This window comes from Cynocephalus volans, chromosome 1, assembly GCF_027409185.1.
Source record: "Cynocephalus volans isolate mCynVol1 chromosome 1, mCynVol1.pri, whole genome shotgun sequence".
Lineage (NCBI taxonomy): Eukaryota > Metazoa > Chordata > Mammalia > Dermoptera > Cynocephalidae > Cynocephalus > Cynocephalus volans.
This window is the reverse complement of record NC_084460.1, coordinates 65,865,111-65,881,748: the sequence shown is the minus strand read 5'-3', so window position 1 is coordinate 65,881,748 and position 16,638 is coordinate 65,865,111. Positions and strand designations below refer to the sequence as shown.

At 42.0% G+C, this 16,638-nt stretch overlaps 1 protein-coding gene across 1 annotated transcript in view; it reads right to left on the bottom strand.

The window, feature by feature from the left end:
* MYOM2 (myomesin 2) overlaps positions 1–16,018 on the bottom strand; it is a 99,333-nt gene extending 83,315 nt beyond the window's left edge. The window contains exons 1-6 of the mRNA XM_063087837.1: positions 15,902–16,018; positions 9,838–9,956; positions 8,194–8,349; positions 2,914–3,052; positions 2,641–2,798; positions 1,361–1,453 (exon numbers count right to left, since the gene is read on the bottom strand). Coding sequence (XP_062943907.1) covers positions 1,361–1,453; positions 2,641–2,798; positions 2,914–3,052; positions 8,194–8,349; positions 9,838–9,944 — 653 coding nt within the window. The 5' untranslated portion in view covers positions 9,945–9,956; positions 15,902–16,018. The remainder of the gene's footprint in view (positions 1–1,360; positions 1,454–2,640; positions 2,799–2,913; positions 3,053–8,193; positions 8,350–9,837; positions 9,957–15,901) is intronic.
* Between the last annotated feature and the right edge of the window lie 620 nt (positions 16,019–16,638).

Sequence of the window (16,638 nt, the reverse complement as noted above, 5' to 3'; positions counted from 1 at the left end):
TCTCCCTCAATGCAATACCCCATTGCAGTGGTCCCTTGAAGACTTCCTTACCATCTTTAACACATATCAGAACAGTTTTATCTTTAATAGAACCCAATGTATAAGCTTTTTAATTTTTTTTTTTAAATACTTTCATTATAAGCTTGTATCTTGCGAGAAGACACAGGAATGACAAAGGTTGTGTCATGCCATCATGTGGCTGCTCTGTAAGTCCCCTCTGGTAATTGGTGGATGTGCTTACTTCTAAAGAAACTGACCCCGATTGTGATGCAGTCACTGCATCAATATAGCCAAAAAAATCATAGATTCAGATGCCTCACTTAGTTTTACAGCACTAGCACTAGTACCCCTCATCTTTTTGTAGAAGGGATTTATCATAATTTACTACACACACAAGCACACATGCTTACCATGTATTATATAATACATATAAATATATATGTATGTCTTACATCTTATTTGATTCTCAGAATAAGTCTATTAGGCAAATGGAGAAGATAAAATTTTTGCTATCTGTCTCTCGATAATCACATTCAGACAAGTATATTAGCATTCAGGAAGAGTTAATGACTTATCCAAAGTCACAAGATAAATGGTGGGTCAGGGATCCAAACCCGTCTTCTGATTCCTAGACAAGGGTGTACTTTTTGAATTATAGTACTATACGTAGTCACATTTATTTGAAAAAATAACAGTAGAACCATGGGAAAGAGTCATGATATAATCTTTGTGGGAAAAAAGGTGGATTGCATATTGTTATGATCTTTTTATAAAAAAAATTAAAACCGTGTATACAAAGAAACAGAGAAAGCAGATCTCACTTTTGTAAAAAAAGAAAAATATAATAATGTTTGTGTGTATGTGTTGTGTGAGGGCAAAAAATGCTAGGTATACAACAAAATATTGACACTGGATGTTGGACAGATGGATGGTTTTTATTTTTATTTTTTTACTTATCTGTATTTTCTACAATTTTTCAATTTCTTCTAAGAAAGAAAATAAAGGCTACATATCTTTGGAGAGTGAGCCTAGGGACTGTTACTCAAACCTGGTAGCAGATGTCAAGGAAATCTTGCATTTCATTGCAGCTTTTATGCCTCGATACTATTATCTTTCCTTAAACTATTTATTGTCTTTGTTTCCAGAATTTGCATTCCTCTGGCCTAACACCAAGAATAAACAAAGAGCAGCTTCTAACACCAATTAGTTACTCGTAAGTACCATTCAAAGTCACAGGGAGTGCAAACAGATGTGGTGCGATCTGGTCTCCCATTTTTCAACGTGATTCTTCTTTTGTGTTTGAAACATGATTTTTGGAAGCAAGTGCTCCAGAGCTCGCCACCCACCACCACGGCCTTACCTGTTGATCTCCAGTGTGTGCACACCATACTTGCTCTCGATTCTGTACTTTCCTGGTTCAGCTGCCTGGCAAATCAAACTACCATCTTTGTACCTAAATGAGAGAAATGTAACATTTATTCTAGTTTAAGGGCAGATTTTTTTTTTTTTTTGCACTCTAATATGCTACTGCCCCTCTAATATGCTACTGTTCCATTTCTGTATGCTTCCTTCCATAGTGCTGCAGGTGGGTAGGCAGACTGGGACACTGGAGGATAGATCCAGAGCCCACATGTGGGTTTGGTTTTGGTTTTGTTTTTTTAAGAAGTGGGCAGCACTTGCATAATTCAAAGTATCCGGCAATCCTCAACCTGTGACAGATGGCGTTCCAAAAGTCTGCTTGAACTTTATTAGGAATTTAGAACTTATTCCATAAGAAAAAAAAATGTCACTGATGATATTTAAGACTAGACTACTTTGGCCGTAGTGTATCTGGGATCACTAGGAGAATTCTACAGGATCTAACCACACTGAATCCTGACTAGAGGAAGCTGGCTTCATCCTTTTACACGGACAGCAGGGCCACATCTACTGGTGAGTCTCCAACCACCAAGCTGCATCCTGAACAGCCACAGAATCAAGTTGCAAAGGTCGTGAGCTGCTGAAAGTCCCAGTCCAGGGTACAAATGAATATACCCTGTGTGTGTTTATGTATGTATTTAATTTTAGCAACAGATGTTAACACAAAAGGATCTGTGAGGCTTTAAGATTTAATTCTTCAGTTATCACAAAGTTCAGTAAACTACAGCACTGCAGTCCCAAAGCTATGAAGTTTAAGGTTTCCACTTATGGGCTGGCTGGTTAGCTCAGTTGGTTAGAGCAGTGTTATAACACCAAGGTCAAGGGTTTGGATCCCCTTACCAGCCACCTGCCTCCCCCACCAAAAAAAACAAGGTTTCCACTTATGAGTCTTTCCCTGATTAAAAGCTGACTCTTAGACTTGGCATACAGAGTTGGCCACCATACAAATGCAAACCAGACATAGCAGTGCATGTAAACACAGGTCATTTCAGGGAAGCAACTTTAAAATAAAATGTCTAAAACATCAGTTGACTTGAATCACTGTCACCAAAATTAAAAAGCCTGCATATTATTTAAAATGGACATTTCATGGGTTTTTATAAACACATTTCCCATATAGGGTTTTGAGTTCAGTGGCCTACAGAATGGCGTGGTGGCATGTATTTCCTTCATTGGGACCTTCCTTTAAGGAAACACAGTATGGCTTTGTAATCCCCTCACCATTGCACCACAGGCGTGGGGAACCCTTGCACAGTAAAACAGAGCTTCACAGACATCCTCTCCCAGACGGTGTGAGACCTCAGCCGCACCAGAATCTCAGGGGCCCTGCTCATCCGCTCTTCAAACGAGTGCCTTTCCCAGGCCAGCTTGTCCTCCACCTGCGCCAAGAAACAAGGATATCAGGGCACAGCTGAAAGGCCGGACACGTGAGCACCATGCAGACAAACTACCATCTAGTCCACACATCTCAAAGAGGTCCAGAGATTCTCCTACCATCTGCTGGATGGCATATTTGTCCAGCTTGTTGCGAGCGTGTAGGCGCGCCAGGTGGACATTTTCTTCCAGCTGGGCCAGCTCACTGAGAAAACGCTCCCGCTTGGCCTCTCCATAAGAAGCAACCAGGGATTGGTATCTGCAGGAGTGAAGAAGCTGCATTATTCTCAAGACACGCCGAAAACACCACGTGGTCACTAAAAGACCAGCCAGGTTTCTCTTCTGGGATTTCCTTAGGTGGGGTGCAAGAAGATAATAGGAGACATCCTATTTCTGCTTTTCTTTCTTTTTTTTTTTTTTTTGTGTGTGTGTGTGTGTGTGACCGGTAAGGGGTTCGCAACCCTTGGTTTGGTGTCATCCGCACCGCACTCAGCCAGTGAGCCACCGGCCATCCCTGTATAGGATCCGAACCCACAGTGGGAGCGCTGCTGCGCTCCCAAACGCCGTGCTCTCCCGAGTGCGCCACAGGGTCGGACCTGCTTTTCATTTCTTTTAAGAGTATATTTAGTGAGTGTGTTAATACCATACCTGAAGAAGTTATAAAGAAATTCATGTGTATGATTTATAAATAAAACAAATATAGGAGATACATGCTCCAGCTTTCTTTTTAACTGTGTGAGTGCGTAGTTAAGATAGCTTGAAGGCTGTATGCTGTACTTTAGAAAATTGCTGTGAGTAGCCCCGGGTAGACCCTGTACTCCCTTCTGGCCATAGTAAGCATTGAAAGTGACTCATATATGGTGGATCATGATGGACAATTAGCAAAGTACCGTAAGCACTGGACTCAGAGCCAGGATATTAGGCTGAGTCTCCTTAAAAACAGAGACTCATTTACTCATCTTTATATACATGACAACTCACATACAGTAGGTGTTTAATAAAGACCATGCAACTGTAAGCAAATCATTTAACCTTTTCAGGTTTATAAAATAAGAGGTTTGGCTGCTTTCAGGGGTCTGAGACAACATGGTTAGCTACTGCTGTGCTAAACGATCTTTAAAGTCAGTTTTGATACAATGTGACAATTTAAGAAAATGTTGACACATACACCACTACTCCCCACGACCCCGCCATGAATTTTCTTCTGCACCGAATCCTATAAAAACCATCTGTTTTCTTGGGGAGGCTGCAGTTTCTGAGTGAATTTAGGATGGAATTAAAGCTTTTTAAGGTAACAGATACAGATAAGAAATAAGTCTGTATACTAGAGAGATAAGAGGATAGGCTGACCAGTTAACTCAGTTGGTTAGAGCATGGTGCTGATAACACCAAGGTCCAGAGTCCAGATCCCCATGCCAGCCGGCCAACAAAAAAAGAGGATGAAATAAAGGATTGAGACTTCAATTTGTAAGGACAGAGAAGTGAAGCACACGTACCTTGTGGCCCACACGCCACCTTTGCGAGCCCCACAAATCACACCCTGACACTGCTGACAAGGCTACGTCTGTGCCCTGAGATGCTCTGGAAAACCCACATCAGCTCCTCCCAGCTTCGTCTCCCTCTTCACCCCTGCATCCCTGAGGTCCCATCAAATTTAGGATGCTTGCTGTTCTGTTACCCTCTTGGGATTCTTTCCCACAAGTAAGAAAAATCTCCCTCTCATCCCTTCCTATCAAAATTCTATCCCTCCTTTAAGGCCCATCTCAAAAGCCATCTCTCTTGTGAAGCCATTTCCAATCCCCTCCCTTACCCTTTGAACCCCAAAGCTCTTTATTTCTCTTATGGTCTTTATGATAATGATTTGTGTACATTTTATCCTCCTTAAGAGAAAGGGTCAGCTACTTCTCATCTTTGTCTGCTCCAAATCTCTGTACACTGTACATGAAACAAATGTGCATCCATCTAAACCCGGACAGGGGAGGTGAGTTGGTGAGTAGCGGATCAGGAAGAGCTGTGGTGCTGTCTGGAAGGGAGGAAAGGCATGAGGGAAACCAGCTGGGCGGGACCATGTCTGCAGCGTTCAGTCTGCAAGCTTGAAGAGGCTGCCACGCCAGGTCGACATCATAATACAAAGTCAGAATATCAGATTTGAAAGGACCTTATGCATCGCATCTACCCAGAGAAGTTGACAGAATTGTCCAAGATCATACTAGATCTTGGATCTTTGGTGATAAAGTCTGTTCTAGAACCTAGGGTGCAGGACTCCATCCAAGGCCCTTTCCACAACCCCACACGGCCTGGCTATGGGTCAGCAAACAAAACTAAGACCTGCTGTTAGGCATTTCAGAAGTTTGAGATCAGAATTCCAGAAAATTCTCCAGCTGCTTCATATAGAAATATGGCAGGAGGAACTATCGAACCTAAAGCACGCAGCGAGTGTTGTCTAAACCTTCTTCCTCACTTCTAACTTAAACACAGCCTCACCTTGCGCAGCCAGTCTCTGCTCACCCTACCAGGCACTGGCTTTCTCTCAGCTGTTCGGGGGGACTGTCTTGTCACATCTCAGTCTTTCCGTATCCCTCTGCTGGGGCAGGTTTCTCCCAACTCCTAACTGGGTAACTCTGGCTGATCCTGTTTTCAGCACAAAGATCATCACTCCCTCATGGAGCCATAGGCCCAAATCACACCCCGCCCCCCATTCTCTTTCCTAATACCTTGTGCTCCTCCTACAGAGCATGTGCCACCATTTGTAAGCACATGCACGTGTATGTCGGACAACTCTGGCTCATGGGACTCCAAATCCCAACCAGGAGAGAGCATGCCTGCTTGTTCCTCCTCATTCTCAGGTGCCAGTGCACAGGAGGAGTTCTAGAAATACGTGTTCAAGAAATGAGCAAACGCATCTCTTAAGAAGTCTTGCTGGAAATAAGCTTCCTATTGGTGGTGAATCCCAATGAATTACAGAGATAGAAAAGACAAATCTCCATCCATGCCACAAATTGTCATGATAAGCTTAAAGGATCAGAAGCCCTATCTTGAAGCTGTTTAAAATTACTATGTGCTCTTTATATTTGAATTACCAGAGCCTGGGGTTTATTCTTAAGTCAATAGCACCACCCTCCCCTAACATTTCATGATTCAGAATAAACATTCAGTCTGGAATTTCTTCCGCACACCCACCCAGTACATTGAGAAAATACTTCTGCCAGCCTATGATGGGCTGGCCGTGGCTCCGGCCCTCCTGTGCAGAAACATGTCATTCATCATGCACTTACTCCAAATGCCGGGCCCCTAGGACAGGCAGCCTGCACGATTCAGGAGCCCCATTTTTCTCTAGGACTGAAGGAAAGGCATTGGAGGGACATCTCTAATCAGCCGTGTCTTCCTGAAGGACGTGCTGAGATCCTTCAGAGCATGCCGATGTCTCTTCAGTGTTTATTTTATATGAGGACATCAGCAGTGACTCAAGTTGATGAGCCCACATCTCATCTTTCACAAAGGACCAATTTATCCAGCACATTAAACTAATATCTGCTACAAAGGTAAGGAATAAATAAGAGCTTGCAATAATGCTTAAGGCTAGCAGAGTAGTGTATTATAGTAATAAGGGCTAGAATTCACTGATCTGCTCACTTCCCTGTACACAGTGGTGCTCAGTCCTTCCTCCTCGTCCCACCTGCTCAGTGGGAACAGAGCACACGGCACCATACACTCTCAATTCATTCAGGCCCAGTTCATCGACATCTCCAACCACTTGCATTTAATTTTAAAGAAGGGAAGAACTAATTTCCAAAAGGTCTTTCACATGGAAGATATGCATATGGGTTATGAGAATAAAATATTGTGAGGCTACCAAAAAATTTATATTTCTGGAGCATGAGTTGAGAGCTTAGCATAGTGCTGGCATAGCCCCTCACCTATGAGAGTAACCACTACACCTACCAAGAGGCAATGGCATTTAAAGTGAGCTTCATAGGTACAGTAAGAGCATAATCAGTCATCAGTAATTCAAGTTCTTTCTTTGAGTTAGATTTACTATTGCAAGAGAGTAGCCCTGTGTATTTTAGGAAGATTTAGCAAGGGCTGTCGACAAAGACATTTTTGCTGAAACTGTGTGAATCATATTAACCCACTACCCATCCATTCAAGTTAACAGATGTTTATTTTCTGCATCTTTTCAGTGGGAAAATTGAGGGATGGGAATTTTATGTGATATGTTCAAGGTCACGCCAATGTATAATTGATCAAAATAAAATGATACAGTTCAGATCTTCTACTTCCAGCCCCCAAAATTTAAATATACGTAGAAGAAACCTCTTAAAAATAATCCAATACATAAAAACCTGGATTTTTCTTAATGTCTGCATTTTGAAGTGATTCTTTTACAAAAGAAGTCTTCACTGTACAATAGTATTTATTTATCTGGCAAAATTCTCCAAAGGCATTTCAAAGAAATTTAATTTTTAAAAAAAATAAGGGTTAATCTCTTCAGTTATACACTCCTTTCATTAAGCAGATTGCTTCATCATAATGCAACTTTCAAGATAAAACACGTTCACCCAGATCTGATTTTTCCTTCCGGTTTAGGTTTTCTAGAGATATAGAGAAATTTTTCTACAAGTAGTAAGGAGAGATGAGGGAAAAAATATAGCAGGTAAAAAATGAAGCATTCGGGAGATATTTAACTTTATTTTTTAAAAGATCAAAGTAATATCACCACCTGTTTCTTGGTCATCTGGAAATAATTTTAAGACTGATATTTTTATTAATCCATCTCATTCCTATGACATTTCATCCTCATGAGCTGACTTCATTGAAATGTAAAGTATGACAATTTATAGAACCCGTTCACGACTGTGTAGTTTCCACATGAACAACTGTTTGAAACCCTGGCTCCCTCCTCGGAAGATGACCTTGCCTGAGTGAGTCTACAACCCTTCACCACTGTTCTTTAACAGCTAACAAGATTGTAGTAGAAATTCAAAATTAAACTCAAACTGTTAGCTCTCAGTGTTTTCAAGTGTGATCATTCTACTGTATGCAGAAAGGTGGTGAGTTTGGTGTCAAGAGTAAGAAAGACCTGAGATCAATCCCAGCTCCAACGTGAGGAGGCCTGTAACCCTGAACCATGGGTGTGAGTTTTCCAAACTGCAGTGTTCTCTTCAGCAAAATGATGGGGAAAGTCATTTCAACTAGTTTTCTTGTTAGGATTGATAGAAATAATGATGGTAGAGAATAAGCAAGTGATTGCACCACAGTAGCCTATGGCTGCCATCACAAGCAAGTGAGCCGCCTGCATTCTTTGAGCTTCCCTCTCATCTAGCGCACCCTTCTCTCTTTTATCCCTGCGCTGGACAAGCTCATGGCCATGATCCCAAGTGACGGCACAGAGAGTGTTACCTTTTTTTATTTTCGTGCTCTTCCTCTTCTGATGTGCTCAGCCGTTTTGCACAGAGCCTACAGGTTGTCCCTCCAAAAGATGTCTGGTTGGAAGCTCTCTGCGAAGATGACTTCTGAGTGAGAGACTTCTGGGTAGATGACTGGGTTGAAGCTTGCCTTTATGAACATTGAAAACAATTAGAAGATGTGCTAGAAAATTATAAAAATTTATTCTGCTGGGAGAGGAGGAAAAGTGGTGGACTAATGGGTACAAAACTGTGCTGTCTATGTAAGTGAATCATTGTGCAGTATGTGCATATGTTGAAACAACATACTGTACCCCACAAATATGTACAAGTAAATGTTAAAATATTTTGAATAAAAATATAAATAAAATAAAAGTAAAGAATAAATAAATAACTTCTCTTCCTAATTGAATTACAATGCAGAAATTTATATCCAGAATCAATAAAGTTTTCACTTTTTAAAAAATTTATTCTAACAAACATCAGTTTATTTCTACACACCCCTAAGCATCCCTGTAAAACATTCACACACACACATGCAGAACACGTGCCCACACATACACATGCACACGCATCTGCACATGTAGAAACATATATACATGCATGCACACACACATACACACGTCTGCATGTGTGCATGCAAATATACATGTTCACACATGCATACACTTGTGCATGCACATGTGCACACACATGCACATGTCTACATACAGGCACATGCAAACACACTCATGCACACGCACAAACCCAAGCCTGTGTCCCAGTGTGTCTGTGCCCCCCTCCCTCTGCTGCTCCATCCTTGTGGGAGGCTTTCCCACTGAGCTCCTCTACAGTTGGTGCCACTTTCTTTCTATGCCAGTTCATGCCTTCCACAGTCCTTTTTGGCTCAATTCCATGATTATATATATCTTGAGGGATCTGAGACTCCCTAAGGCTGTTGGGAGGGACTGTTTGGCTTTGTTTGTTACAAGAGATGGCAACCAAATAAGAGTACCATAAGCGTTTCTAAATATAGGGTGTTGGTGACATGAGGCAGCCACTTAAGGCTGGAGAATGCCAAGCCTAGCAGACTCTCTCATTCTTCATCACAGCCTTCCAATCAGCCCATTAAAACTGCAGATATGCTGCCGCACAAATAGTGTCAGCCTGGGCATGTGCTGCAGGTCCCAGGGAGACTCCTTTAGAAAGTTGAAGAAGGTGTTGCTGGACACCAGCCTAATATTCAGGGAATAAATTCACATTTTGCACATCTGTTATTAATGCGGCAAAATTATCATTAGAATAGGCTTCCATTTCATCTTTACTTTGCCTCCCATGAACTCCTCTCCTGCATTCTTTTCCACTGGTTTCTTTCTCACTGCACTTTACTTCTGGTGGTGCTGAAAGGTATGTGAGGAAGAGTAAAATCAATGAGCTCCTCATTGAATGAGTAAAATCAATCAACAGCCACACAGCTGGGTCAGCCGCATCCTGCCCAGAGTGGATGTATGCCTGAGGGGACATTGCTGTCCCTGTTCTCAGACTTCTCCCAAACCAGTGTCTCTATGGGTCTCAGGGAACTGAATAAAATATTCTGCCTTTAAATGTCTGAGTCCCATAATTAAAGCTCGAGGAGCCTAATCCATGAAGGCCAACTTACTTTTTTGCCTTATATTCATCCAGAAGGTACCTTGTTTGAATATTACGATATGACTGGTCAAAGTGTCTGTGTCTCTTTTGGTAGAAGGGTACCGCTACCAGTGACATCTTTGTGCACTCCTACAAATAAAGAGTTAAAAACAGTGCTGAGCTTTTTTTCAAACATATCAACCTTCTGTAAATTCTGCATTTTGCTTCGTCCCAAAGGGGAAAATCAATTCTAAATAATACAATTCATTCAGGAAGGAAAAAAAATTTTTTTAAAGATTATAGGCAGAAATTATCTAAGACTAGGAGTCAAGAAGTATATTAACTTCCCTGGGATACAATTTCATTTTCTGTTTGCTTTCATAAAAATGAGAAGATTGGGCTATGGGTTTCATATGATTGTGAACTCAACAAGCATTTATAGCATACGTAATGTGTTCAGCACAATGCTCAATGCAATGTGAGTGAGAAGGATAAAAATAATTAAAGCACAGATTAGGGAAGTAAACAAGTACTTAGAATAGAGAGGGTATGATAAGAACTGACAGCGAGGGTGAGATTAAAAAATGCCCTAGGAAATGAGAAGGGAGTACACGTAACAGGAGTAGAGGACAGCCAAGAGGCCCCACAAAGTAGGTGACATTTGAGAAGAGCCTTGATGGCTGGGTAGGATCAACAGGCAGAGATGGGTGGACAGAAGGGCATCCTACGAGCAAAGGTAGGAGCAGGAAAATACAGGATTTGGGGATACCTGAAGGGGTGTAACAAGAAATGTCTCTGGAAAGAACTCAACTGCATATGGAGACTTCTGGCATCCACCTCAGGAGTCGTTCACTGCCCAAAAGAGGGACTTGGAAAAGAACTAGTCTCCGAGATGCCTTCCAGACCCAGTCTTCTCAAATCCCGTTTCACAGGTTGCTGGTAGAAGAGCTTGGTTGAGGGTGGGCAAGAAAGCCGGGACTGAACCCAGCATCAGTGCCTCAGGGATGTGGGGAAATGAGCAACTTTAGGTGAAAATCTCCCAAAACAAGAAATAATTGACTTTCATACCTGTTTCTGGGAATCTGAAGTAGGTAGGTATCGGACGTGGCTCTCAGTTGCACATGTTCACCCAAAATAAGTAAAATCCCAACATACTGAGTTATTTGATCATCTCTAAAAAGTTAGGTGGAGACAGTATTCCTAAATCTTGTGGTTATTAATTTCCCAAAAGAGGCACAAAAGAACTCCAAACCTGAGCTTCCCAAAGAGGCACAAAAGAACTCCAAACCTGAGCTCCATTTTGTCTTTTCTGTTTAAATTAAAACAGTCTGCTCTGACTTAAAGAAGGAACTCATAGGCAAAGACCCCTGGTATAGCCGCAGGGATGTCCCTCCCACAGTGGACAGTGGTAATGGGCACTGTGAGTGGACAAAGCCCAGGGCTGTGGGGAGGAAACAGTCTTCACTTTCACTCTTCATTGCTGTCCAGATCTTTGGGATATATGTCAGAATCCTACAAAATACATAATTTGCCCCACGTGTACTTCTCATGATCAATTTCCTTTAGACTCTGTGATTTCCTAGAATCACAGAATTACAGAGCTTGGAAAGATTCTTGGGAACCATCCAAACCTTATTCTACAGGGAAAAAAAAAAACACAGGGACCAAAAAGGACAGATGACTTCCCAAAAAACATATAGAAGAGACTAACCCATCCAGAGGTCATCAGACTTCTATTTCTGGACATTTTATACTCTGCCACACTAACGTTATCTTGATATTTCCTCTTAAAAATCAACTAGTCGACCACCCACTACCTATCCATTGAGGGCCCAGCTTGTGTTTTACAATATGCTAGCATGCACTTGATTACAAAGATTGCAGCTAATGGAACACAACAAAAACATATCTTCTCCCCCGCAGCCCAGTTTTGAAGGAGGTACTATAATGCAGAGATCAAGTGCCCGCGTTTTGATATATAATAGACCTAGGCTTAAATTCTGATTCCAACACTATGCCGTGGCCTTGGGCTCACTTCTAATCTCTCCAGCTCTGATATTCCATATTGAATCTATATGGCACCTGGCTCTGTGCTTGGTATAGAGTAAAAAACAACACAAATTGGTAGCTATCGCTACCATGCCGTTGTTGTTGTAGTTGTTAAGATGCATTCTGTAGATAGGAAAATATATCTTTAAAATTTTACTTTTTCATATTTCAAATATCCTCAACTGCATCTCAGTGGGATTTTTCCAATGAGATGGATCTTCAAGAAAAGTTTCCTGCCCATGATTCTGTTTACTGTCTCTAGAGGCCATCCGTGGGCTGCTGGGAAGAGCTCACTGCACTGAGGTCAGACCAGTGTTAGGGGAGACGTTCGCCACTCTGAGCCACAGTCTCCTCTCCCAGATTTCTTCTCCACCTTACCTGCACTGATAGAGGGTGATTCTGCCACAGCAGAAACCACAAACCATGCCCATTCCGTGCTATTACATGAGATAGTCATGTCCCATCACGGTATTTACTCATGTATATATTGAGTTTTGTATTTGTTTGTATTCCAAATTTGTTTGTATTTCTTGACAAAAGGAAGAGTCCAAAAATGGCCTAGGTCACAGGAGAGAGTAAGCTATCTTGAAATTTTTTAACTGTGGCAGCTAATACTCCAAAACAGAATAATTCACACTTGATTCGATCCATACTCTTGTTTAAGATGTAAAATAGCTCAGTGACTAGCTATCCTTTCACCGGTATGGAATGTCCTGACCCATGAAACGCACACCATCAGCATTCAGTGTGTCATAGACTTCACTGACACGTGGGCATGTGGGCCTGGAAGTCTTCAGACACTTCGTGCAGGAGGAACACATACTTTGTAGCGATTAGCAACATAGACCTGGGATCAAGTGTGCACATTTCCTGTGCTCCTCTCTCTAACCTGAAGACTTACTGTAGCTATTTCCCCCTGAGACATCCTTGGACGAGGGAAAGAGAGCACTTGTCTGCTCTTACTCCCACGTTTATTCTCTGCTCACTTAATGAAACATTGTACTCAAGGCTGTCCAAGTCAGGAAGTGTCAAGCAGTCTGCAAATGCAATTACCCTTGTTTCCACTCATTTTTCATTCCACAAGCCTTTGGAGCACCTGTGATGGGCCAGCCAAGCTTGAATCATAGAACCATTGGATTTCAAGGATGGAAACATCTCAGAGTTCCTGGCTCAGGGATGGTAGCAACCTCCAGTCTTCTGGGCATTTGACTCCCTGTGCCCAAGCTGCCCTCAACTTCATCTGCCTCCTCTGACTCTTATCAAACTCATGCCCAAAACAGACATACTCACAGGGCCACAAGCCCTCACCCAGGCCCCTGCGTCTATGCTTCACGGCAATCCCTTCACTCCTCAATTGACCTCACATTTCAGAACTTCCCATTTTCAGTTGCCCCTGGCCCAGCCCGTGCTACCACTCCAGGCCAGCCATGGTGAAATCTTTTGGAAGTACATTCCTTGCTGGCTCAGCAGGTGTTTGGTGGCTGCAGCCATGGGGTCACAGAGCATTTACAAGTGAAGGGGACCCTAGAGAGAACTTCCAAACTCCTAAGCTCCCTGCACTTATTATATCATAAAGAAGAGGGGAGCAACTGGGGCCAATCAGCACCTCACTGTCCCTGCACTTTCTGCATAGGAAACTATTTTCCTTTTAAGAAACTATCTCAGACAGGTATTAAGTCCCCCAGCACACACACATACCCCAAAAGACAAATATATATATATATATATATATATATAGCCTTTCCTAAAAGGGCATTTTCTGATGTTAGTCCCCTGTGGTGTAGGAGCTGGGAGATACAGATTCCAGCAAAGCAACCTCCAGTTCTGGGGTTCTTAGTTTGTTTTGCTGTAAAACCAGGGGACCAAATGATGTGGTAACAAATATTCCTTCAGGATCTAACAGTGCACATCATCTGTGCCTGTATTTAAATCAGGTTGGAGGCAATGCTGCACAGTTAGTATCGACCGTCCGCAGATGAACATAGCTCGCCCGGGTCACTGGTTAGTCCGGTGGCAGAGTCGAGGCATGAGCCCAGTCTTCCGACAGCTCCCAGCCCACTTTCCACCACAGCCCAGCTCCCCAGCCACTCCCGGAATGCTCCTGACACGTTCAGGAGTGATGACACCAAAGTGAAACGCGAGCCTGTCCTCAAGTGCAGGGGACTGAGTGTCTGTGATGTGCTTTCTCCTAATCCCTTCCTGCAAAGAATATTTGAAACTCATCTTTCATGTTACCAAGAATGGTTCTAATTTGTGAAAATGTTTCAAGTACAAAGCATTTACTTAGATTTAATAAAAGAAATTGTTGTTTGTACAGCTAAAAATGTCAATCAACGAGCGCACCAGGTGAAAGCATATTTAGGAGAGACAAAAACAATCAGCTGGCCCGTAGAGTTGCCCCAAGCGACTAAGCCCTTGGTTTCCAAACAAGTTTTCTTTGAGCTCCCTCACATTGGAAACTACTTTCCGCATAAGTTTTTCCAAACTGCTTATCACCACAAATAATAAGTGAGAACGAAGTAATTCTTAAGAGCATCATCAGTGATAAATCCAGTATGATTTGATGTCTAATTTCTGGCAGCTAAACTCTCAAGCGCTCCTGCAAATAACCTTTGAGAACCATGACGTGAATGACTGAGGAATTCCTTTAATTAGTTCACTCTCCTTGTGGCTATAAAGTTCTTCAGTTTCCTAAGGAGCTCTGCTTCATTTTGCCCGAATGCTTAAACAGTATCGAATTAGACAGAGAAGTAGATAACGTGTAACTTCCTGCACAGGCAAACTTCCCAGCAAATCAGAGAGTTACCATATTTTCACAAATTGGAGAATTAAAAGCAAATGAACAGGTATCAAAATATTTCATCCCATAAAATTTTATCCACAAAGTCCCCTTGTTTTTATAAAGAATCGACACTTAAGTGAAGGTCAACTAATTCAGTGTTAGTTTAATGCAAATGCACCACAAATATAATATACTAAATCCCTTCCAGGTACTTGTATCTTAACCCAGATTTTTGCTCAGTTTTGTCATTTGTACCACTAAAAATGTCAAAGTCAATAAACATACCATATTAAAACATTTCTAGAGGGAAAAACGGGATGAGTTGGCACACGGAGTTGGCCTGTACCCCAGTTCAGAGTGACCAAGCCCTTGGTTCCCAAGACAGATTTTTAACTCGGGACTTGGTTTATTAAATAATAACTTTAGATTTATCTTTGTTCCACCTGTTCTTTGATTCCTGTTTTACTTCTCCTCAGCAATAAGGGATGTGAAACAGGCAGATAGGGAATGTCAGGTGTTTCAGCCCCTCTTTCCTCCTTCCATGCCCTTCTCCTGCCTTCAGAGTGCAGTGGTCCAACCTCACTATGTCTTCCTGGCAAGCACAGTTTCAAGAGCATAACTGGGGAATGAAGGCTCTGTCAGTGGAATTGAGCTGAAAAAAGTCTGCAGGACCATAACACATCAAAAAGCACAAAGAAGAAAACAGCCATGAGAAAATGTCATTCGGAGGCAAAAGTTTGAAAGTGCTGACAGGAGGTATTGTTTTCTTTCCTAGCCCCTAGATGATGTGGTATAGGTCTAAACTCAATGACCCGTGTACTTTTTTTTCTTGAGAAAATATCCATTTTTTTATTTCACATGTTTTCAGATCCACCTTGTCCTCACAGAGCCTTTCATTTCTGAGCATCTCGTGAAAGTTGCAGACATCATCAACTGACTCGGGGACCTTAAGAGCAGTGTGCAAAAACCAGGATCAAGACCCAAAGTGCTCTGAAGGGATGTTAGGAGAGTATAACATCAAAGACCCTGACTATGGGAAATACATAAAGAAAATGTTAGTTGACCACAAAAATCTATCCAAAGAAGTACAGACCTCAGACCTAATTACTCCTTTTCTCTATAGTAAAGTGTGTCTACAAGGGCGTGTACTAGTTAACTCTCCTTTACCCAGAAATAGGTCCACTTAGGAAATGTGAGTGCACAAGTTATTATTCTTTCCCCCAAAGCCACAAATTAGAAAAGGAAGGAAGAAAAAGACACTTACCCAGACAGAAAGGCAAATGGCAGAGAGGAGAGAGGGGAGCTCTGGCCCACCAGCTCACCAGGCCACCCAGGCTCTGGCTAAGGAGAGCAGAGCTAATTTCTCCTCCAAGTGCCTGTGTCTCCCTCCCATTTATGGCCTGAGGAGATGCTATATATAGACACATGGGCTTGCCTCTCCCCAGATTGATACCTGCATCATAAATCATCAGCCTGGTCTTAGGAGGAAAAAACATCTTATTCAAATTGGAAAAAAAAAATCGAAATTAAAAAGTGGCAAGTATCCATTCTAAGTCCCAAAGTGCACTTTTCTTTTCCGAGGAAACTGGGTGTGATGATTCAGCCACTGACCCAGACAAAGAGGGCAAAGCATTGATATTCCACCCCCCTACAACCCCCCTGGCTCCGTCCCCTTGTTTTAATTTTTAGATGTAAATTCTAGGACATATTTTCAGTCCTTTTGAGCTACAGATTCCCTGGCACATTAACGGATACTTCCAGATGAGTCACTACTAACTACTTGAATTTCAATGAGCATATTTACCATTTGTTAGCCAAGGCACCTAAATTCAAGAGTGCCGGTAGCAGTGGATGAAGGAAAGTTAACAGTCCCTGTGGTTTTCTTATGAGTGTGTATATACGTTTGTTTGGTTGTTGTTTTCTGTTTTCGTTTTGGGGTTTTTTTGAATTTCAGAAACTATTCAAATTTTCACTTGATTGTATCTTAGAGTTAATTCAGCA